Source organism: Salvelinus fontinalis, chromosome 31, assembly GCF_029448725.1.
Source record: "Salvelinus fontinalis isolate EN_2023a chromosome 31, ASM2944872v1, whole genome shotgun sequence".
NCBI lineage: Eukaryota > Metazoa > Chordata > Actinopteri > Salmoniformes > Salmonidae > Salvelinus > Salvelinus fontinalis.
In genome coordinates this window covers 20,813,184-20,837,117 of record NC_074695.1, presented here as the reverse complement: position 1 = coordinate 20,837,117, position 23,934 = coordinate 20,813,184, and the positions used below count along the sequence as shown (strand labels likewise).

Genomic DNA, 23,934 nt, shown 5'->3' with positions numbered 1-23,934 from the left:
ATGTCATCGTGTGACTCCAAGTTTACTTCCATACCATGGTTATTATATCAATAATACGTTTCCACCGCCATTTCTCATATAATTCATTTTACCGACACCAAAAGATCCCACCATGTCGAACAAACAAATCATCTGTCGCCATTTATAAATTGTACTGAAACTTCCTGTTTCCATCACAGCTGTCGAGATGTATTTTTATACAGTATGACTTTACTTGCATAAAAACTGTGGATGGAATGTGGTTACTGGCTTCCAGAGTCAGATGATGAGATGTTGTAGGCCAATAAATAGGATTATAATCTGAGGTACAATGAAGCATGGAGATTATTGTATTATCACGCCCCCCCCCCCCCCCCCCCCCCCCCCCCAATTGGTCTGCAATGCCCTCTTGCATGTTATAACGCTGCCCTCTCTCTCTCTCTCTCTCTCTGTTTCTCCAACAATGCTGCAATCTGCTCTCCCAGACCCTCATGCAGGTGAGTACATGTTATACTTCACATGTCTGTTGCCTGCTTCTTGTGAGAGACACATGCAGAAGTACAGCACAGAACAGCTCAGATGTGCCATTACGTTAGCCAACCTCTTTGAAGTTATCTTAAGCTCTAGTGTGTGGGGCTGCAGACACCTACTACAGCACACTGAGTAGTGTATATGAAGCAATCAGAACCACAGAGCTTTGTATGACTGCTAGTATGACAGATAGTATAGCATATAGTTTGTTCTGAAGTGGGTCGCTCTGGTTCTGTTCTCTTTTGTTCAGAAGTTTTCTGCTGAATGGTTCTCTGTGTTTTGTAGATTCCCTGAGGCAAAGAAAGGTTGAATCTTATTGATGGACTTATTCTGCAAGTGCAGATCAGACCGGATATTGGTTCTCAATCTCATAGTATTGGGGAATGTGTTTCTTATCACACCATTTCAAGCATCATATTATATCTCAGCTAAAACATTTGATAAATCAGCAGAGGTCTTCAACAACGGGCAGCAGTCTAGCCTACATTTTCTGTGTTCTCTTGCTAAAGTCATACTCCGCTCTGAAAATGTGAAATCTCAGGGGTTTGTTTGTTCTTGTCACATTTGAACATGAGAAATAACCATTGTGTAAACATACATGAGACAATGGGGCACCCCTGACATAGTACAAGCAGAGAGGAGAATAAAGTGCTGCCACTGTGTGACATGTACACCGGTATGACCTCTCTGGTACACAGAGCAGAGAAAGTGTTCCACTGTGTGACATGTACACCGGTATGACCTCTCTGGTACACAGAGCAGAGAAAGTGTTCCACTGTGTGACATGTACACCGGTATGACCTCTCTGGTACACAGAGCAGAGAAAGTGTTCCACTGTGTGACATGTACACCGGTATGAACTCTCTGGTACACAGAGCAGAGAAAGTGTTCCACTGTGTGACATGTACACCGGTATGACCTCTCTGGTACACAGAGCAGAGAAAGTGTTCCACTGTGTGACATGTACACCGGTATGACCTCTCTAGTACACAGAGCAGAGAAAGTGTTCCACTGTGTGACATGTACACCGGTATGACCTCTCTGGTACACAGAGCAGAGAAAGTGTTCCACTGTGTGACATGTACACCGGTATGACCTCTCTGGTACACAGAGCAGAGAAAGTGTTCCACTATGTGACATGTACACCGGTATGATCTCTCTGGTACACAGAGCAGAGAAAGTGTTCCACTGTGTGACATGTACACCGGTATGACCTCTCTGGTACACAGAGCAGAGAAAGTGTTCCACTGTGTGACATGTACACCGGTATGACCTCTCTAGTACACAGAGCAGAGAAAGTGTTCCACTGTGTGACATGTACACCGGTATGATCTCTCTGGTACACAGAGCAGAGAAAGTGTTCCACTGTGTGACATGCACACCGGTATGACCTCTCTTGTACACAGAGCAGAGAAAGTGTTCCACTGTGTGACATGTACACCGGTATGACCTCTCTAGTACATCGAGCAGAGAAAGTGTTCCACTGTGTGACATGTACACCGGTATGACCTCTCTGGTACACAGAGCAGAGAAAGTGTTCCACTGTGTGACATGTACTCCGGTATGACCTCTCTGGTACACAGAGCAGAGAAAGTGTTCCACTGTGTGACATGTACTCCGGTATGACCTCTCTGGTACACAGAGCAGAGAAAGTGTTCCACTGTGTGACATGTACTCCGGTATGACCTCTCTGGTACACAGAGCAGAGAAAGTGTTCCACTGTGTGACATGTACTCCGGTATGACCTCTCTGGTACACAGAGCAGAGAAAGTGTTCCACTGTGTGACATGTACTCCGGTATGACCTCTCTGGTACACAGAGCAGAGAAAGTGTTCCACTGTGTGACATGTACACCGGTATGAACTCTCTGGTACACAGAGCAGAGAAAGCATGTACATGTCAAGCCCCTGAGAGGTTTTATTCATTTTTAACACTGGTTTTAATGGAGGAACTCTGTCCTGGACAAGTTTGCCTGTGTAGTTTGTAACCACCATGCATCACTCTGGCTCTACACTACTACCGTACAATCACAGAATTCTAGGCTACTGTTCCTGTAGCATCAGCTTGTTATTGAATTAGGCTAAATACAAAATAACATTTTGGTCACAAAAAATAAATAGGCCTAATTAATTTTCAACACTTGAATATTCAGATTTCAGATATAAAATGTAATATATATTTTAAGCTATCACACGCATTAGCAGCTTTTTGCAGGACTGTGATTTATAATGGGTGGTTAGGGGAATGAGAATGTGGGAGTTATATTTCTCCAGTGTTCTGCTGTGTCTGATAACTCAGATGGGCTCAGTTCCATGGTAACTGTTTCCCATGGCAACAGAGTAGGGAGAGCTAAATGAACCAGGTGGGTTCAGGATTAGGACAGGCAGGCTGTTGTGTTGTGGGTGGGGCTAAGGCTGGTAAGGCTAATTAATGGCAGATGACACCTCAGGCATAATGGGACAAGAAGATCCTGGCTGGTTGCAGACAATAGGGGTGTAGTATGTCGCTGCAGACACACTGGCTAATCAGTGCCACCAACTGTCCTGTCCTGGCCAGGGTCCATTTGGCAGAGAGTGAGGTGCAGCCATGTATCCCTTCACCAGGTGGGTGATGAATCAGAATGTTCCTTCCCAGTCTGTTTAGTCTAGTTTAGTGTAGTCTCGGGTGTCCACCCACAGTGGGTGAAAACGCGCTTTGGTGAGGGAATTTCACTTCCTTATATTATAAAATTCATTGTACCAAGACACATATGATTCTTCATGTTCTGAATCATTCAGTGGGGTTTTTCTCTGACATATCAACATTATATCCAAAAAGTCAGATTTCGTAACCTAATACATCGGATAATAACCACAGAGCTCGGTTGACATAACGGTGCAGGTTTCTCGTAATGTTTGAGGAATGGACATTTGGTGGTGGTCGTCCTAAAAGTTGTTTCCGCGGGTCGCAAAAAGCTACATTAGCATGACACGAGCTGAATTAAATATAAAAGGTTTTGAAAATAAAAAGCTTGGTATACGCTCAGTGCTCCGTTGACATTTCAGAGAGATAGGAATATTGTTTTTGTGAAAAGGGAACATAACAGATTCCTAACTAAGGGATACTGAGATAGTGCTCATGATGAGAATGATGATTTTAATATCTTGCCCACTCAACATTTCAGTCAAGCAGTCTGTCTCTATCCAATATCCAAGGGAGGGGTAATGGCAGAATACGTCAATAATGGGCCTTGCTGTCTGTCCAGATGAAAGCCTGCAGAGTGTCTAAGACCCATGTAGCATGGCTCTGACCCATGTAGCATGGCTCTGACCCATGTAGCATGGCTCTGACCCATGTAGCATGGCTCTGACACATGTAGCATGGCTCTGACCCATGTAGCATGGCTCTGACCCATGTAGCATGGCTCTGACCCATGTAGCATGGCTCTGACCCATGTAGCATGGCTCTGACCCATGTAGCATGGCTCTGACCCATGTAGCATGGCTCTGACACATGTAGCATGGCTCTGACACATGTAGCATGGCTCTGACCCATGTAGCATGGCTCTGACCCATGTAGCATGGCTCTGACCCATGTAGCATGGCTCTGACCCAGGGCTTTGATACTGAAAACTGCTACGATGAGGTGTTCCCTCTCAAAGTGAAATAAATATGTTCTAGAATTGTTCTGCAACTTCTAAGAATCAGAGCAAAACCTCATGGTTAACCCCTCACAGCTCGTACTCAGTAGCCTATGGCCTCTTCTCTCTGAGGAACATGGCTTCTGGAATTCACCGTTTTCACCAGCATGGATTGCAACATACTTTCTAATCGTGCAATTGATGGAATTAAATATAGTCTAATTTCAATAATTTACGTATCAAATAAAACACAAATGGGATTGCACTTGTAAATAGTAAGATTAATTTGGAGTTATCTGATCCCATTAATAATTGTTGAAATGGGTCTGACCAGAGCCATGAATATACATGAGTCTGTGTTTGACTATCTCACAGGCTGCTGCTGTGATGTCCTTTCACATTCCATAGCTCCCAGTCCTCCTCTGGCAAAACTTCCCTGCTTCTGGCCAGCATCCTGATGACAATCTGCTCATATAGGCTAAGTTTAGGGTGCCCAGGTTAGGGGACAAAACAAAGCTCTAACAGTAAATAAGTTAGTTAAAGTAGTCTAAAGTAAATGTGTTGTAAGCTATTTGATGTCTGTTTGTTTTGAACATGGTAGGCTAGCTGACTGCGTTGGGGGGGGGGGGAAAGATGATTCACTGCTAGTCATTTCTTCTCTATAATACCAGATCATTAGTAATGAAGGGCCTTGTAACAGTATGAGTAACCAAATATCATAGAGCAGAAAATATTTGCTTCCCTTCTTCATAACATGTGTGAGCTTACTCAAAGGGCATCTACATGTTTATGGTAAGGATTTGTATTTTTGATGGCAACTGGAAATGTATACGTGCATATAATACGTGCATAATTGTGTAGGCTAGGCTAAATGTAAATGTGCTGCTACTGACAGCTGTTCTATAGTGGCTTGCATTGAGGCTGTTTACTCTTTGTTCGGCTACATGGCAAGTAGGCTCATAGCTTCTTAGTGGTGATTGCTTGATTAACTGAACTGGTTGCCAATTGGTTTTCCCCTTCTGCAGAACGTGGACGGGGTCCGAGGTTTGAGGAGTTGTAAAAGTGTCCAATCAGCGCAGCGTGGATTCTGGTGTTACTTTAACACTCTGCCAGTCTCTGGGTCAAGAGCGACTTCAGTCTAAATTCGACGTGCCGCAAATAAATTGGCAGCTGTATGATAATAAGCTCTAATCCAAAGCCTCACACAGCAGCAAGCAGTTGGCTACGCGCATTTATCCACATGTCTGCGTAGTGGAATTAGGCACGATGCAGGACTCTGACGGTTCGAGCATTTTTCAGTGTTCAGAGATCAGAGAGGACTTAACTGACACTTGTAACTCCACAGAGATGCCTACTCAATGAGCATTTGATTAGATTAGATATTTTTTCTGTTTTATTTTTGTGTTTGCCTATTTACATGTCCAATGCTCTTGGATAATTTAAAACGTTTGAAAATGAAGATATTTGGAAGGTTGGACCACACTCTGGTGGGTTGAGTTTTATTTTGTAGTCTACTTTACTAATAATTGTTTCACTTTGTATAGTCTTGAGTATGTTTGTGTTATGTTGCTTTTTGGAGAGTTGACCTTTTGTGAAGTGAGGAGAGACATACTTTTAATAGGGATAGATTGTTTTTAATTTGTGTCATGACTTGATGGAGTATTGAACAGCTTATATTGGAAATGCAGTAGTTTATGGTAAACAGCAACAAATAGTCAGATCAGACGGTATCTACAAATAGTCAGATCAGACGGTAACAACAAATAGTCAGATCAGACGGTAACAACAAATAGTCAGATCAGACGGTATCTACAAATAGTCAGATCAGACGGTATCTACAAATAGTCAGATCAGACGGTAACAACAAATAGTCAGATCAGACGGTAACAACAAATAGTCAGATCAGACGGTATCTACAAATAGTCAGATCAGACGGTAACAACAAATAGTCAGATCAGACGGTAACAACAAATAGTCAGATCAGACGGTAACAACAAATAGTCAGATCAGACGGTATCTACAAATAGTCAGATCAGACGGTAACAACAAATTGTCAGATCAGACGGTATCTACAAATAGTCAGATCAGACGGTAACAACAAATTGTCAGATCAGACGGTAACAATAAATTGTCAGATCAGACGGTAACAACAAATCGTCAGATCAGACGGTAACAACAAATCGTCAGATCAGACGGTAACAACAAATTGTCAGATCAGACGGTAACAACAAATAGTCAGATCAGACGGTAACAACAAATAGTCAGATCAGACGGTAACAACAAATCGTCAGATCAGACGGTAACAACAAATCGTCAGATCAGACGGTATCGACAAATAGTCAGATCAGACGGTAACAACAAATTGTCAGATCAGACGGTAACAACAAATCGTCGGATCAGACGGTAACAACAAATTGTCAGATCAGACGGTAACAACAAATCGTCAGATCAGACGGTAACAACAAATCGTCAGATCAGACGGTAACAACAAATCGTCAGATCAGACGGTAACAACAAATCGTCAGATCAGACGGTAACAACAAATAGTCAGATCAGACGGTAACAACAAATCGTCAGATCAGACGGTAACAACAAATAGTCAGATCAGACGGTAACAACAAATGGTCAGATCAGACTGTAACAGCAAATTGTCAGATCAGACTGTAACAGCAAATTGTACAATGCATATTTGTGCATGTCAAAAAGAGAGCTCTAGGGAGGAGAAAACATTGTATTATTTAAGTATGTGAATAGTAGTTGATGGCTGCTGCTGTGCTCAGTGCTGCTGATACCATTATGAAACTCAGCTGATTACAGTGGGTCTGATGGGATCTGACTGAGTGCACTGTCACTGGCATTCCTTTATCTAGGTCAATGTTGGAGCTATTTTAAATCATCCTAAAAGAAAGGCAGTACAATCCTCCAGTCAATCCTTCACTGTTTATTGCTTTTCATTAGAGAACTCATTATTCGAATGGAGCTTGACCACGATGGGAACATTGTGTTCCAGTCTCTTCAATAGGCTGTTTGTGTATTTGTCATGAAAAAGAAAACCAAATTCAATTGAAGCTAAATCAATGTTCTGTACCTATACACCAGGGGTGCATTCATTATGCAGATTCTGTTGCAAAACATTTTGCAATGAAAACAAGAGTTTCTATTGTACAAATTCAGGTAGGTCCCTCCCCATTTCGTTCCTTTTTCTCTGTTTGCTTGCGCTGTTGGTTTTCGTTGCAAGACGTAATGAATACACCCCAGTCCATGGGTGAATGTCATGGACAAAGTCTCAGGACATCTAATGATTCTAATCTAATACTTAGATTCTTTCTTAACATTCCTCCCTTAAAGGAGCACCATATGAACTCTTTCATCAAGCCTATATTCACTAATGAGACAATGGTGTCTTGGCAAATGAAGCTTCACCACTGTAATGTGGTTAATGGGCCGTACAAAATATGCACCAAAATAGTTATCAATCTAAAGGCATCATAGCTCTGTTGGAGTACACTTTTGTCTGTGTTGTGAGACATGCCTTTACCATATCTCTACAATGATTATCTCATTTAGCATGCAGGCTCAAATCAGGTTTTACCCAGCGTTTTTAACAGGAACCACCCTTTCCCTCCTGAAAGTGGGGGGGACCATGTACAAATGGTGCTGTCATTTCTAAACGGTTAATCCAATATGTATGAAAATCCCCTCAAATTAAAGCTGACAGTCTGCACTTCACCCTCATTGTCATTGTATCCTTTCAAACTCAAAGTGCTAGAGTACAGAACCAAAATAACAAAACAATTGTCACTGTCTAATGAATTATGGTGCTCACTGTATTTACCTCAGATTACACAGATCCACAAAGAATTCGAAAACAAACCCGATTTTGATAAACTCTCATATCTACTGGGTGAAATACCACAGTGTGCCATCACAGCAGCAAGATTTGTGACCTGTTGCCACAAGAAAAGGGCAACCAGTGAAGAACAAACACCATTGTAAATACAACCCATATTTATGTTTATTTATTTTCCCTTTTGTACTTTAACCATTTGCACGTTGTTACAACACTGTATATAAACATAATATGACATTTGAAATGTCTTTACTCTTTTGGAACTTCTGTGAGTGTAATGTTTACTGTTCATTTTTATTGTTTATTTCACTTTTGTATATTATCTACTTCACTTGCTTTGGCAATGTTAACATATGTTCCCATGCCAATAAAGCGCCTTGAATTGAATTGAGTGGGGAGAGGTTTACGGATATGGATGTTGACTTGTTAAAATCCATCAATGAAAGGCTTGCCGAACCTGATATGTTGGATATACTACGAGAGGACATCAATGAAAGGCTTGCCGAACCTGATATGTTGGATATACTACGAGAGGACATCAATGAAAGGCTTGCCGAACCTGATATGTTGGATATACTACGAGAGGACATCAATGAAAGGCTTGCCGAACCTGATATGTTGGATATACTACGAGAGGACATCAATGAAAGGCTTGCCGAACCTGATATGTTGGATATACTACGAGAGGACATCAATGAAAGGCTTGCCGAACCTGATATGTTGGATATACTACGAGAGGACATCAATGAAAGGCTTGCCGAACCTGATATGTTGGATATACTACGAGAGGACATCAATGAAAGGCTTGCCGAACCTGATATGTTGGATATACTACGAGAGGACATCAATGTATTATGTGCCCATCTAGAATTCAGCCAATGTCAGATTGATGATTAAAGTAAAGAGAACATTGAGCTGAAAGGTACTGTAGACTCTATTCATGGCAAGGTGGAGGTGGTGCAAAGGGAGAACAAACAACTTTTAAAAAACTTTCCTTGATGTACGGTGTCGATCAATGCGGGACAATCTCATCTTTTCAAGGATACCGGAGAATGACAACAGCAGACACTGTTCAAGACTTTATGTCAACTCACCTGAAACTGCCCACTGATGTTGTGCGTAATGTCACTTTCTCCAGAGTCCATAGAATGGGTAAGGCCTCTGGGAATAGGACACAGGCTATTATTGCATGTTTTGAATATTTTAAACAAAAGGAAATGGCAAAGAGCAGGGGCAGAGATATCAGAAACCCTGATTTTGGAATGAATGATCACTTCCCCACGGGGATCAATGACAGGAGAAAAAAAACTGTATCCCATCATGAAGGAAAAGCATTGCCTGAATAAACAAGTCTGATTGGTGAAGGATACATTTTACCTCAACAGGCAACTGTAGTATCGGGACTCCAGAGTAACTCCCTGGCTATTTTAATCCAACTGTATCGGGACTCTAGAGTAACTCCCTGGCTATTTTAATCCAACTGTATCAGGACTCTAGAGTAACTCCCTGGCTATTTTAATCCAACTGTATCAGGACTCTAGAGTAACTCCCTGGCTATTTTAATCCAACTGTATCGGGACTCTAGAGTAACTCCCTGGCTATTTTAATCGAACTGTATCAGGACTAGAGTAACTCCCTGGCTATTTTAATCCAACTGTATCGGGACTAGAGTAACTCCCTGGCTATTTTAATCCAACTGTATCGAGACTAGAGTAACTCCCTGGCTATTTTAATCCAACTGTATCGGGACTAGAGTAACTCCCTGGCTATTTTAATCCAACTGTATCGGGACTCTAGAGTAACTCACTGGCTATTTTAATCCAACTGTATCAGGACTAGAGTAACTCCCTGGCTATTTTAATCCAACTGTATCGGGACTAGAGTAACTCCCTGGCTATTTTAATCCAACTGTATCGGGACTAGAGTAACTCCCTGGCTATTTTAATCCAACTGTATCGGGACTAGAGTAACTCCCTGGCTATTTTAATCCAACTGTATCGGGACTCTAGAGTAACTCCCTGGCTATTTTAATCCAACTGTATCAGGACTAGAGTAACTCCCTGGCTATTTTAATCCAACTGTATCAGGACTAGAGTAACTCCCTGGCTATTTTAATCCAACTGTATCGGGACTCTAGAGTAACTCCCTGGCTATTTTAATCCAACTGTATCAGGACTCTAGAGTAACTCCCTGGCTATTTTAATCCAACTGTATCGGGACTCTAGAGTAACTCCCTGGCTATTTTAATCCAACTGTATCAGGACTAGAGTAACTCCCTGGCTATTTTAATCCAACTGTATCAGGACTAGAGTAACTCCCTGGCTATTTTAATCCAACTGTATCAGGACTAGAGTAACTCCCTGGCTATTTTAATCCAACTGTATCAGGACTAGAGTAACTCCCTGGCTATTTTAATCCAACTGTATCAGGACTAGAGTAACTCCCTGGCTATTTTAATCCAATGTTAAAATCTGAGTTTGTGCGTCGTAGTAACGTCAACTATAATGAATACATGCTCTATTGATCTCCACTTGATAAGGAAAGGGCTGCATATGGCTCAGGTTAATGTATGTAGCCTTCCTAACAAAATACATGAGGTTTTTAACTTGGTCAACATAAATAATATTCATATTTTAGCTTTGATGAACATTCATGGATATAGTCTACTTAAACTGCATGCATGATCAGAAGGATAGCTAAATATTTACCGGGAAAGATTCTTAAGCAAACAACCCAAGTGTTAATTGGGAGTCAGCTGAACTACTGTTCTGTGGTCAAACAACCCAATCATTAATTGAGTCAGATGAACTACTGTTCTGTGGTCTAGGAAATGATTCAGCAAGTGAAATTAGGAGGCTGCAGATAGAACAGAACAATGCAGCAAGGATTGTTTTAAGGTGGAGATATGGTTCTTCTGTTGTAGTCATGCACAATGCTCTTGGCTGGTCATCAATCAACAAGATAATAAAAAAAACGTGCTCATTTTTTTCACAATGTATACGATTTAAAACGGCCAAACTATATTCACAACAGTATTCCATTGGTAAGAGACAAACATTGAGTAAATACTAGGAATAGATAGTCCACCATCTATCCAGACAGAAATGAAAAATAGGCAAAATAACATGTCGATTTAGAGCAATAAAGAAATGTAATAATTTATCTGAGCAAAACAGAAACCTTACAATATATAAATTTTACACAATACTTTAGAACCATTTAAATATAATAAATTGGAAGGTTGTGTGGGACTGTGGTAGATAAAGGATTCAATCTATCTTTTCAGACCGTTTAAGACTATTAATCTGGTCAATATGTCAGTGTATTATATCTGTTTGTAACAGTGTGTTATATGTTAAAATGTGATCATATTATAAATTGTATCTTCATGTTTAAGGACTCTTGGAAGATTAGTTCAAATGAGGACTAAAAGAGATCCTAATAAAATCCAATAACATTTCTAGAATGATTATTTCTAGAATGATGCACGTCATAGCTGCTGCTCTCTAAATTGAACCAAGTTTAACCAGGTTTGATTAGGGTATAGTGATGCAGGTTAGACTAGAGAACTGACAGCACCAGGACACTGATTTAGCTGTCTTTATTTGTTCAAGGAGGGCAGTGTTTGGTGTAAATGAAGACACTGTGAAAAATGTATTGGGTAATAAACGTTTTCTTGAGTCAGAAGATGGTTACGCAATCGTTTGCGTCACAGTCGACATTTCAAATGTGAGTTCCTTAAGGGCACAGCGAATCACTCTGTGAGGATACAGGCGTGCTTTTCACATCACATACATGTGCACACACTTGATTGTGTTTACATGACTGGCCATTTATGCATCTTGCAAGGAAGGCTTACAGTATATCCTGATTTGATGTGATCAACTCAAATTGTATTTGTCACATGCTTCGTAAACAACAGGTGTAGACTAACAGTTAAATGCTTACTAACGGGCCCTTCTCAATAATACAAAGAGAAGGAAAATAGAGAAATAATAGAAAAATAGTAGCACAAGGAATAAATAATAAATACACAACGATTAACGATAACCTGGCTATATACACAGAGTACCAGTAACAAGTCAACGTGCAGGGGTACGAGGTAATTGAGGTAGATTGTCATATACACTGAACAAAAATAAACACAACATGTAACAATTTCAAAGATTTTACTGAGTTACAGTTCATATAAGGAAATCAGTCAACTAAAATGTATTTATTAGGTCCTAATCTATGGATTTCACATGAATACAGGGAATATAGATATGCATCTACTTGCCACAGAGATACCTTAAAAAAAAGTTAGTGGCGTGGATCAGTATCTGGTGTGACCACAATTTCCCTCATGCAGCGTGACACATCTCCTTCCCATAGAGTTGATCAGGCTGTTGATTTTGTCCTGTGGAATGTTGTCCCACTCCTCTTCAATGGCTGTGCGAAGTTGCTGGATATTGGCGGGAACTGGAAGACGCTGTTGTACAGATCGATCCAGAGCATCCCAACATGCTCAATTGGTCACATGTCTGTTGAGTATGCAGGCCATGGAAGAACTGGAACATTTTTAGCTTCCAGGAATTGTGTACAGATCCTTATAACATGTGGCCGTGCATTATCATGTTGACACACGAGGTGATGGCAGCAGATGAATGGCACAACAATGGGCCTCAGGATCTCGTCACGGTATCTCTGTCCATAAAAATTGCCATTGATAAAATGGAATTGTGTCCGTTGTTCGTAGCTTATGCCTGCCCATACCATAACCCCACCGCCACCATGGGGCACTCTAGTCAAAACGGTGACATCAGCAAACTGCTTGTCCACACGATGCCATACACGTGGTCTGCGGTTGTGAGGCCGGTTGGACGTATTCTCTAAAATGACTTTGGAGGCAGTTTATGGTTGAAAAATTAACATAAAATGATCTGGCAAAAGCTCTTGTGGACATTCCTGCAGTCATCATGCCAATTGCACGCTCCCTCAAAACTTGAAACATCTGTGGCAGTGTGACAAAACTGCACATTTTAGTGGCCTTTTATTGTCCCCAGCACAAGGTGCACCTGTGTAATGATCATGCTGACAGGTATGTAAACACATTTGTGCACAAAATTTGAGAGAAATAAGGTTTTTGTGCATATGGAAAATTTCAGGGATTTTTTATTTCAGCTCATGAAAAATGAGACCAACACTTCACATGTTGCATTTATATTCTTGTCCAGTGTAGTTCAAGAAAGATAATCTCCAGTCACTGTCACGCTCCTCCTATATGTCCCCTCACTGACTGTCTCTTCTTCCTATGGTTAGTGGTAGCATGAACAACAGGATTAACTTCACTCTCTCTTCTCTGACAGGACTTCTCGTATGACGACTCGAAGGCAGAGTTGTTCAACGTGGACGCGCCCAATGGCGTGGTGATGGAGGGGTACCTGTTTAAGAGAGCCAGCAACGCCTTTAAGACTTGGAACAGGTAAGTAGACAAGTAGACAACTGATCAGTAACTCTCCATAAGCCAGCTACACTCTGGCGCTGAAGCATACTATATTAGTGTATTGTGGTCAAAGCATTTTGATTTTAATTCTATCTTGACAATGGTATGTTTTGTGGATTTTCTGTAGACATACCATAGATAGCGAACTAAATAAATACTTGTCCCAGATTATTTCAGTAAGTAGTCTATTCCCTAGGAAACCATACTTGGCCATACTTGCTAGCATTGACTTCACGTCCTGAGGAATAGTTTACTGCCTGTGGAAACACTCAATCCATTAGAACACCAGGCTATTTCTCCCCGTAGGTGGTTCTCCCACTGATGCTCTCTATTAGGGCGTTACAATGTATTACTCCATTTGTCTTGTTTCCTGACAGTGCAGCCCTCTAAAGAGGTTAGATGTGAGCCAAACCACACGTGTTGTGAATTACTCTCTGCTATATAGTGCAGCCCAAGGGAAAGGAAGAGCTCATTCACATGCGCTTTTACTCATCCCAACCACTGTGGTGGCTAGAGAGTAGAGAGTGACATTATTTCAACTCGGCAGGTCAGCACCTTCTAATGGAAGAAGGATATCCATTTAACATGCATGTTTTATTCATTTCTCTCTCTCTCTCAGGCGGTGGTTCTCCATCCAGAACAGTCAGCTGGTCTATCAGAAGAAGCTGAAGGCAAGTCCACATATCCACTAGCTACCATCTTAGTCTGGGTCCCTTGGGGGGGTAAGAGGTTACGTGCAACTTTAATGGGGTATAGAGCTACTCTGAAAGTCACTGTGATCTATATTGGCGAAATACAACACTCCCTCTTTCAACACTGACTGCATTAGGGCAGAGGACTGTTATAGGATAGCTTATTACTCCTCAGTCCTGTCCCAAAAGACTCTTCCTACGCCCTCATATAGACCCTCACATCAATCCATAGTGGGATATAGAAAGTGAGCGTCAGTGTACCCATATGAGCTTCAGCACATTGGATTAAATAGGAAAAGGTGGTCAACTGAGGGACTTTGAAATCCAATCAACACATCTCACACAAGGACACAGTGGGCATAATGGTGGTATGATGAATAATCCAACTGATTGACTGACCGGGCCTTTTTCACTGTTACTGACCAATAGGATTCCCTGACGGTGGTGGTGGAGGACCTCAGGCTGTGCTCTGTCAAGCCCTGTGAGGACATTGAGAGGAGGTTCTGCTTCGAGGTTGTCTCCCCCAACAAGTATGTTCTTCTTAGTGCCCTTTATATTATGGAATTAACTAAATAAATTCACCTTTGTTCCAAGGAATTTTCCTTACAGTTAAATTGATGTAAATCCCTTTAGGTAAAATCTTAAGAAAATGGCCAATAATATGTCAAATAAAGTGTTCTCCTTCTTCTAAGAGGGCAAGGAGCTATAGTTTTGTACTGTTGAGAGACTGTGTGCATTAATATGGGGTTGTCTTTCCATTCTACAGGAGCTGTATGCTGCAGGCGGAGTCAGAGAAGCTTCGGCTAGCCTGGATCCAAGCAGTGCAGGCCAGCATTGCCTCAGCATACAGGGAGAGCCCAGACTACCACTACATCGAGGTCAGTTGGTCCATCTAGCTTCAGACCTAACTGTCAAACAAATGCTAATATTCTCTTACCTTTTCTTTAATCTAGACATCTTTTACATCATGACAGATGTCATTTATAAGCTTATACGTTTGCATGAAGGGATACAGTTATCACCTGTGAGATAAATCAAGACTGTCATGCCTCAGAGAATGATGCTTGCCTCTCTTAGTTTACCATGTCTGTCTTCCCACCAATAGTGTCTGGATAGGACAGCCTCACCTTCCGTCAGCAGTATTGACTCGGCCAGCGAGCCTCGGGAACGCAGTGTCAGGGGGGAGACCATCCTCCATCGTATACAGTGTCTCCCGGGCAATGAGTATTGCTGTGACTGTGGCCAGGCCGACCCGCACTGGGCCTCCATCAACCTGGGCATCCTGCTCTGCATTGAATGCTCCGGCATCCACAGGTAAGGTCTGCCTCTATGGAGGGCATCCTGCTTTGGCATCCACAGATACTGTCTATCTGTAAAGCCTAGTCTCATGAGCCATACCCAAAGTCTCATGCTTAGCTTGTCTTTAAGAGAGTACATAAAGGCATACTTCACTGGCTAGACATAGGCTACTGTATTATGGACCATGGACTATCCTAAAGCACTTGTGGTTGTAAACCAGTGGAGGATGTAGTAGCAGATAGTTGCACTACCACAGGGTGACTGAGGGGTCATTGTTACTCTGTGTTCTAGAACATGTGCCGGTCTCTTGGATCTCAGAATATGAGAGTGCCAATGGCCTAAAGGGTGTCTTAGCTTAACACCGCTTATAGGATCAGGCTGTGTTTGATTGGGAGAGCTCATTGCGTGAGTAAACAGGATGGGAGTTAGATGATGAGCACCGCATAACTGAGACACTTATGTTTATAAACTAGAATGGCATCCCTTTAATCGTGAAAGTACGTAATTGTTGAACCACACCCGATTAGCAATCAGGCCGAAGCAAGATAAAGATTCCTATTTCTAATGTCCTTAATACCATAGCTCTAGGGTTCACTCCAGCCCTGCATACATTGTAGCTGCAACACACTAGCATTAGGCTCAATGGGAAAGTTTTCCTCATTTCAGCAGTTGGTGGTGTTGACTGTTTACTGCAGAGATGCAGCAAAGATCAATGCTATCAGTATGTAATCACCGCCTCCTCTGGACCATCTGTTAAATATTCATGATCTGTTTCTGTCAGATAGCATGTCTTCTTCTAGTGGTGAGATGAGATCACATGAGGCTTCCCATTAGCAGGAGGACTACACAGAGACTGTCTCGCACAGTCTTTTTTTTTTTGGCACGCCGCACTGAAGTTGCCTGGATACCAGAGGGTTTTGTTGGTGGAGTGGTGATTTGCATGACATTGAGGGCAGCTACTCTGTTTCCCTGGGGATAACGCCTGAGTGATTTGAAACCCATTTTGCAGCTATTCATCCCATGTCACAGTATAAGACAACTTGAAACAGAACTGTCATGGAGCTTCCAGTGTTGCTTATTAGGGGAGCCTGTTACGAACAGGCAATTTTGCCTGTTACGTCTGCCTTAATGTTATTACAAGCAAAGCAAGGAAACAATATGGGCCTAGTGTTGTCAACAACACTAACTTAAAATGCATTCTACCCAGTAATAATTCCAGCCATGGAACTTGAATACATACGTGATTCAAATGCCAATGCTTGAGGACTTTCCAAATATCACTTCTCATGTGTCTCTGTTACAGGAGTTTGGGGGTTCACTGCTCCAAGGTGCGTTCTCTAATGTTGGACTCATGGGAACCTGAGTTACTAAAGCTGATGTGCGAGCTGGGAAACAGTGTCATCAACCACATCTATGAGGGAGCATGTGAGGCACAGGGCCTGAAGAAACCAGGGCCCTCAAGTTCCAGGTAAGGACTGCTACACACACAGCATTTAAATGCCTCTACCTGGTTTCACCTGTGAATATCCCGATTACCCACTAAAGGAGACTGGGATCTAGTCATTTTCATTAGACTGGGAATGTCCTTACTGGTACAGTATGTAACACTGAATGTGTATTTCCTATGATCCCTTCTAGGCAGGAGAAGGAGGCGTGGATCAAATCAAAGTATGTGGAGAAGAAGTTCCTGAAGAAATTGGGGGCCACAGAGGTGCTTGTGAACGGCGGGCGGAAGACGGAGCGCCGGTGGAGTGTGAAGAAGTGGCAGAGACACAACAGCGCCACCACAGTGCCTAAGACCCGACGGAAATACCGTCAGGAGCCGGGCAGCGCCTCCCCTGCCACCCTCTTCTCAGGTACCTGTTGGTCATTTTCTTCAACAGATGATCAGGTCTTATATAATTATCAAACATATATATACGCTGCTCAAAAAAATAAAGGGAACACTTAAACAACACAATGTAACTCCAAGTCAATCACACTTCTGTGAAATCAAACTGTCCACTTAGGAAGCAACACTGATTGACAATACATTTCACATGCTGTTGTGCAAATGGAATAGACAAAAGGTGGAAATTATAGGCAATTAGCAAGACACCCCCAAAAAAGGAATGGTTCTGCAGGTGGTGACCACACACCACTTCTCAGTTCCTATGCTTCCTGGCTGATGTTTTGGTCACTTTTGAATGCTGGCGGTGCTCTCACTCTAGTGGTAGCATGAGACGGAGTCTACAACCCACACAAGTGGCTCCGGTAGTGCAGCTCATCCAGGATGGCACATCAATGCGAGCTGTGGCAAAAAGGTTTGCTGTGTCTGTCAGCGTAGTGTCCAGAGCATGGAGGCGCTACCAGGAGACAGGCCAGTACATCAGGAGACGTGGAGGAGGCCGTAGGAGGGCAACAACCCAGCAGCAGGACCGCTACCTCCACCCTTTGTGCGAGGAGGTGCACTGCCAGAGCCCTGCAAAATGACCTCCAGCAGGCCACAAATGTGCATGTGTCTGCTCAAACGGTCAGAAACAGACTCCATGAGGGTGGTATGAGGGCCCGACATCCACAGGTGGGGGTTGTGCTTACAGCCCAACACCGTGCAGGACGTTTGGCATTTGCCAGAGAACACCAAGATTGGCAAATTCGCCACTGGCGCCCTGTGCTCTTCACAGATGAAAGCAGGTTCACACTGAGCACATGTGACAGAGTCTGGAGACGCCGTGGAGATTGTTCTGCTGCCTGCAACATCCTCCAGCATGACCGGTTTGGCGGTGGGTCAGTCATGGTGTGGGGTGGCATTTCTTTGTGGGGCCGCACAGACATCCATGTGCTCGCCAGAGGTAGCCTGACTGCCATTAGGTACCGAGATGAGATCATCAGACCCCTTGTGAGACCATATGCTGACACATGCACATTTGTGTTCTGCTGGAGGTCATTTTGCAGGGCTCTGGCAGTGCACCTCCTTGCACAAAGGCGGAGGTAGCGGTCCTGCTGCTGGGTTGTTGCCCTCCTACGGCCTCCTCCACGTCTCCTGATGTACTGGCCTGTCTCCTGGTAGCGCCTCCATGCTCTGGACACTACGCTGACAGACACAGCAAACCTTTTTGCCACAGCTCGCATTGATGTGCCATCCTGGATGAGCTGCACTACCTGAGCCACTTGTGTGGGTTGTAGACTCCGTCTCATGCTACCACTAGAGTGAGAGCACCGCCAGCATTCAAAAGTGACCAAAACATCAGCCAGGAAGCATAGGAACTGAGAAGTGGTGTGTGGTCACCACCTGCAGAGCCATTCCTTTTTTGGGGGTGTCTTGCTAATTGCCTATAATTTCCACCTTTTGTCTATTCCATTTGCACAACAGCATGTGAAATGTATTGTCAATCAGTGTTGCTTCCTAAGTGGACAGTTTGATTTCACAGAAATGTGATTGACTTGGAGTTACATTGTGTTGTTTAAGTGTTCCCTCTATTTTTTTGAGCAGTGTAGATATATTGGTAGTAGAAAGGAAACACAGACTTTTTGTTTAAGTATTACAATTCTCCTTTAGTAATACAATTGTAGGCAGAAGTTGGTACAGAGTACAGTATATGATAGTTCTGCAAAATGTCTAAGACATGTAACTCATATAGCCTCCCCAGTCCTCCTTGTGTAAGTTTCCCTGGCAACAACATTTTAATAAATCTAAACTCCCCCTGACAGCAGCAACCATCTTGTCAGCAATTCAAATCTCAGAAGTGGGTTTGGCCGAAACTTGACCTTTCATCACAAGTATAGGGTCATAACAAGGTAAACGAGTCTAAGCATCTTCTGACAGGTGGCTGTTTTCATCCGGCCTGCGGCAGCCTTGTGTTCTCAGACAACCAATCATATTCTCAGAACCTCAGATAGCCAGGTGGGGCCCAGATAGGAGGAGTATGAGCGTAGGCGGTTTCTGCCTTCTGATAGTGTCGGAAGGGCACAACACTAAAAACAGGTGTTAACACACACACAGAGGTCTCCTAAGAGACCTTACAGTTTATCATAACACAATTTATTAACCCTTTAAAAGTTATGAGGCCTGGTTTAACCCCTTCATACCCTAATAGCTCTCCTGGCACTAGAGGAAGGATACCTTCCTCATTTTCTCTTTGTATCCATATTCCTAATAGTGCTAAACAAAAAGTTGACAATGACAACCCAGTACATTTAAACATTCCCTCATTGTGCTTTACAGCCGCTTCAGCTCTAGAGAGAAAGTTCCGACGAGAGTCACTGTTTTGTCCAGACGAGTTGGACAATCTGTTCTCTTACTTCGACACAGGATCTGGACCTCGTAGTAAGTTACCTACCCATCTAATATACAGACACTACACTCTAAACCACAGAGATACTTGAATCCTTTATGTGGTGTGCAAAGTGAAATAGCTAGAAGCAAGTGACTAACGTGTCCCTGGCTTGGCTCCTTTTGGCCCTGCAGGTCTGAGCAGTGACAGTGGCCTGGGCGGCAGTACAGACGGCAGCACAGATATCCTGGTTTTCGGCTCAGTGGTGGACAGTGTCACAGAGGAGGGTAAGAAGAAAAATACATACCTGTAAAGGATGGGATGGAAAATTAAATGTACAACATAGGTTCAGCCATCATATTTAGTATTAAAATGCAATTTTTAGAAAACCTGATAATTGATCTCAGTCATCCTTATTTGCCCTTGAGGGCATAAATTAAGTTGTATTGATTATTGAATCCTAGTTGTAACTCTGCTGCTTCTCTCTCTGCAGAGTGTGAGGTGTCGGAGGACTCTAGCGGAGAGGCTGAGATGGAGCCAGAGCCCGAGACCCAGTCGGACCCAGAGGATGGGCGTGAGCTCCACCCTGGGGCGCTGCTCTACAAGGCCTCCCAGGCACGCAACCTGCCCGTCATGGCTGAGGCGCTGGCCCATGGGGCTGACATCAACTCCGTCAACGATGAGGATGATGGCAAGAGCCCACTCATACAGGCTGTGTTTGGGGTGAGTCATTGTAATGAAAGGCAGGTGTGTTCTTGGCACACTGGCAAAGGCAGTTCCAGTCATTCACAATAAATTACATGGATGCATTATGTTGAAACATCAATGTATACATCTATCCATACAGTATGTCTATGCATGATCACAATATTTTCTCACATTGTATTGTGCTTTATTTGGCAACATGGAGAGAGCCTCAGAACCTTTGTGTTCCATTCCAGGGCTCCTTGATAGCCTGCGAGTTCCTGCTCCAGAATGCAGCTGACGTCAACCAAAGAGACGCAAGGGGGAGGGGGCCACTACACCACGCCACATATCTGGGACACACAGGGTGAGTAGTGCCAAGGCATAACGCTTCCCTCTTCCTTACTATTGTCAATGTCTTGTTTTGAGCCACAAGTGAACATTTCCATGGACAATGGTGATCTGTCTCCATGCTGCCCTCTACAGGCAGGTGTGTTTGTTCCTGAAGAGAGGAGCCACGCAGAACGACGGGGACGAGGGTGGACAGGACCCTCTGAGTATCGCTGTGCAGGCAGCCAACGCAGACATCGTCACCTTGTGAGTTTGTGGGACACAACACCCTGTCCCTCAACTTACTCAGCTTCAACTACACACGATCCTTTAAAATACATATTATGACCAGAGGTTAGCATGGTAATCTACTGTAGCTCCTCACCTCTGGGAAGTTTGAGTGAATCCATCTAACAGTTTGTGTCCGATCCCTCCTTCCCTTCTCTCCCCCTTCCCTTTCTTCCCAAAGGTTGAGACTGGCCAGGATGAATGAGGAGATGCGGGAGTCAGAGGGACCGTTCGGCCAACCAGGTCAATACCCCACCAGCAGCCCCACAGAACAGCAATATAAGAAATGCATACAAGAGTTTATCTGTCTCCACATAGCTGAGTGCTAGAAGTCAATCACAATACCTAGTCCTGGTCCAATGAATCAAGCTTTCCCTTCAGATGATGGTTGGATGGGAAGCCAATAGTATACCAGGACTGTGGCAGCCCTGTGTGGAATCTTGTACAGGAAGGAACGTTGTCTAAAACACACCTTTCTTTGTCAGGTTCCCCACAGGCTGCTGTCGGTGTTCTAGCCAGTACTCTGGATAACTAACGTTGTTCAAACGAGGTGGCACCAGAATATACCAACTACAATTCCCTCAGGCTCATCAACGTATAGGATGTCAGTATTATTAACTCTGTCATAATGTCAAACTGTACAGTTGACTTCATGGCTAAATTTGCTCAGAGTTAGATCATTTGTCACAAATGGTTAGGGACCAAGTTTTTAATACGACTTCAGAAGTTCATTTAAATCATCTTTACTATACCATCTGTATCCTACTTATACCCATGTCAAACCAAGTTAATTCAGCTGCTCTTTATTTATTTGGAGAGGTGTTTGCTTGTGGTCTTCAAGATAGGGTGGTGTGCTCCTAACCAAAGACCAGATCTGGCCAATATGTTGCACATTACAGTGCATTCGGAAAGTATTAAAGTATTTTCCCCCCCTCATCAGTCTACACACAATACCCCATAATGACAAAGCAAAAACAGGTTATTTGAATTCTTTGCAAATGTATAAAGAAATGAATGGAAATATCACATTTACATAAATATTCAGAACTTTTACTCAGTACTTTGTTGAAGCACCTTTGGCAGCGATTACAGCCTTCAGTCTTATTGGGTATGACGCTACAAGCTTGGTACACCTGTATTTGGTGAGTTTTTCCCATTCTTCTCTGCAGATCCTCTTAAGCTCTGTCAGGTTGGATGGGGAGCGTCGCTTTACAGCTATTTTCAAGTCCCTCTAGACATGTTTGATCGGGTTCAAGTCTGGGCTCTGACTGGGCCACTCAAGGACATTCAGAGACTTGTCCCGAAGCCACTCCTGTGCTGTCTTAGCTGCTTAGGGTTGTTGTCTTGTTTAGGGTCGTTGTCCTGTTTGAAGGTGAACCTTCACCCCAGTCTGAAGTCCTGAGCGCTCTGGAGCATCAATGTTTTCATCAAGGATCTCTCTGTACTTTGCTCTGTTCAATCTTTCCCTTGATGCTAACTAGTCTCCCAGTCCCTGCCGCTGAAAAACATCCCCACAGCATGATGCTGCCACCACCATGCTTTACCGTAGGGATGGTGCCAGGTTTCCTCCAGATGTGACACTTGACATTCAGGACAAAGAGTTCAGTCTTGGTTTCATCAGACCAGAGAATCTTGTATCTCATGGTTTGAGTCTTTAGGTGCCTTTTGGCAAACTCCAAGCGGGCTGTCATGTGCCTTTCGCTGCGGAATGGCTTCCGTCTGGCCACTCTACCATAAAGGCCTGATTGGTGGAGTGCTGCAGAGATGGTTGTCCTTCTGGAAGGTTCTCAGAGCTCCACAGAGGAACTGTGTCAGAGTGACCATCAGGTTTTTGATCACCTCCCTGACCAAGGCCCTTCTCCCCCGATTGCTCAGTTTGGCTGGGCGGCCAGCTCTAGGAAGAGTCTTGGTGGTTCCAACCTTCTTCCTTTTAAGAATGATGGAGGCCACTGTGTTCTTGGGGACCTTCAAAGCTGCAGAATTTTTTTTCTACCCTTCCCCAGATCTGTGCCTCAACACAATCCTGCCTCAGAGCTCTACAGACAATTCCGTCCACCTCATGGCTTGATTTTTGCTCAACATGCAATGTCAATTGTGGGACATTTATATAGACAGGTGTGTGCCTTTCCAAATCATGTCCAATCAATTGAATTTACCACAGGTGGACTCCAATGAAGTTGTAGAAACATCTCAAGGATGGTCAATGGAAACAGGATGCACCTGAGCACAATTTCGATTCTCATAGCAAAGGGTCTGAAAACGTATGTAAATAAGGTATCGTTTTTTTTATTTTTAATAAATTTGCTAACATTTCTAAAAAACTATTTTTGCTTTGTCATTGAGGTAGTTTGTGTAGATTGATGAAGGAAATAATTGATTTAATCCATTTTAGAATAAGGCTGTAAAGTAACAAAATGTGGAAAAAGACAAGGGGTCTCAATATTTTCAGAATGCACTGTAACTATCATCAACCGACCTGCTTATGTAAGAATACCAGATCAGCATATGGTAGTCTTGTCAAGGGTAGACCATGAAAACAGACATTCAACACATTCATTTTAAGGCCTGAAAGTCGTTGTCTTTGTATCTAGTCAGTTATTACAAACGTATTAATTCTGCTCCAGCTGTGTTGTGGCATGAGGTGGTTCTTTAGTACACGCATGTTGTTTTAAAAAGGGGTGATTTGAACGGGTAACAATGAAGCTAAATAATAACTGTGATTGAGACTAGATGATATATGGATTATATGTCATAAATGTGTACTTGTCTTGGAGACACTTTAAAGTAAAGCTGTTACATGGATTTTAAAGCAACATTGTGCACGTTTCCTACCCATAATGATTTGAATTTATTTTTGGCATTTTAATTTACTAGTGTAGGTTTTTACCATAATTTATGAACTGCCTAGAGCAATAGTGCAATGA

General features: G+C 43.0%; 1 protein-coding gene across 1 annotated transcript in view; it reads left to right on the top strand.

Annotated features, from left to right (window-relative positions):
* The window catches only part of LOC129829788 (arf-GAP with coiled-coil, ANK repeat and PH domain-containing protein 3-like), a 102,151-nt gene that overhangs the window by 74,141 nt on the left and 4,076 nt on the right, over nucleotides 1-23,934 (top strand). Inside the window, exons 10-23 of the mRNA XM_055891710.1 lie at nucleotides 465-476; nucleotides 13,328-13,443; nucleotides 14,084-14,135; nucleotides 14,586-14,686; nucleotides 14,923-15,034; nucleotides 15,262-15,470; nucleotides 16,759-16,923; nucleotides 17,094-17,311; nucleotides 19,660-19,761; nucleotides 19,903-19,995; nucleotides 20,202-20,431; nucleotides 20,650-20,759; nucleotides 20,879-20,989; nucleotides 21,192-21,253. Coding sequence (XP_055747685.1) covers nucleotides 465-476; nucleotides 13,328-13,443; nucleotides 14,084-14,135; nucleotides 14,586-14,686; nucleotides 14,923-15,034; nucleotides 15,262-15,470; nucleotides 16,759-16,923; nucleotides 17,094-17,311; nucleotides 19,660-19,761; nucleotides 19,903-19,995; nucleotides 20,202-20,431; nucleotides 20,650-20,759; nucleotides 20,879-20,989; nucleotides 21,192-21,253 — 1,693 coding nt within the window. The remainder of the gene's footprint in view (nucleotides 1-464; nucleotides 477-13,327; nucleotides 13,444-14,083; nucleotides 14,136-14,585; nucleotides 14,687-14,922; nucleotides 15,035-15,261; nucleotides 15,471-16,758; nucleotides 16,924-17,093; nucleotides 17,312-19,659; nucleotides 19,762-19,902; nucleotides 19,996-20,201; nucleotides 20,432-20,649; nucleotides 20,760-20,878; nucleotides 20,990-21,191; nucleotides 21,254-23,934) is intronic.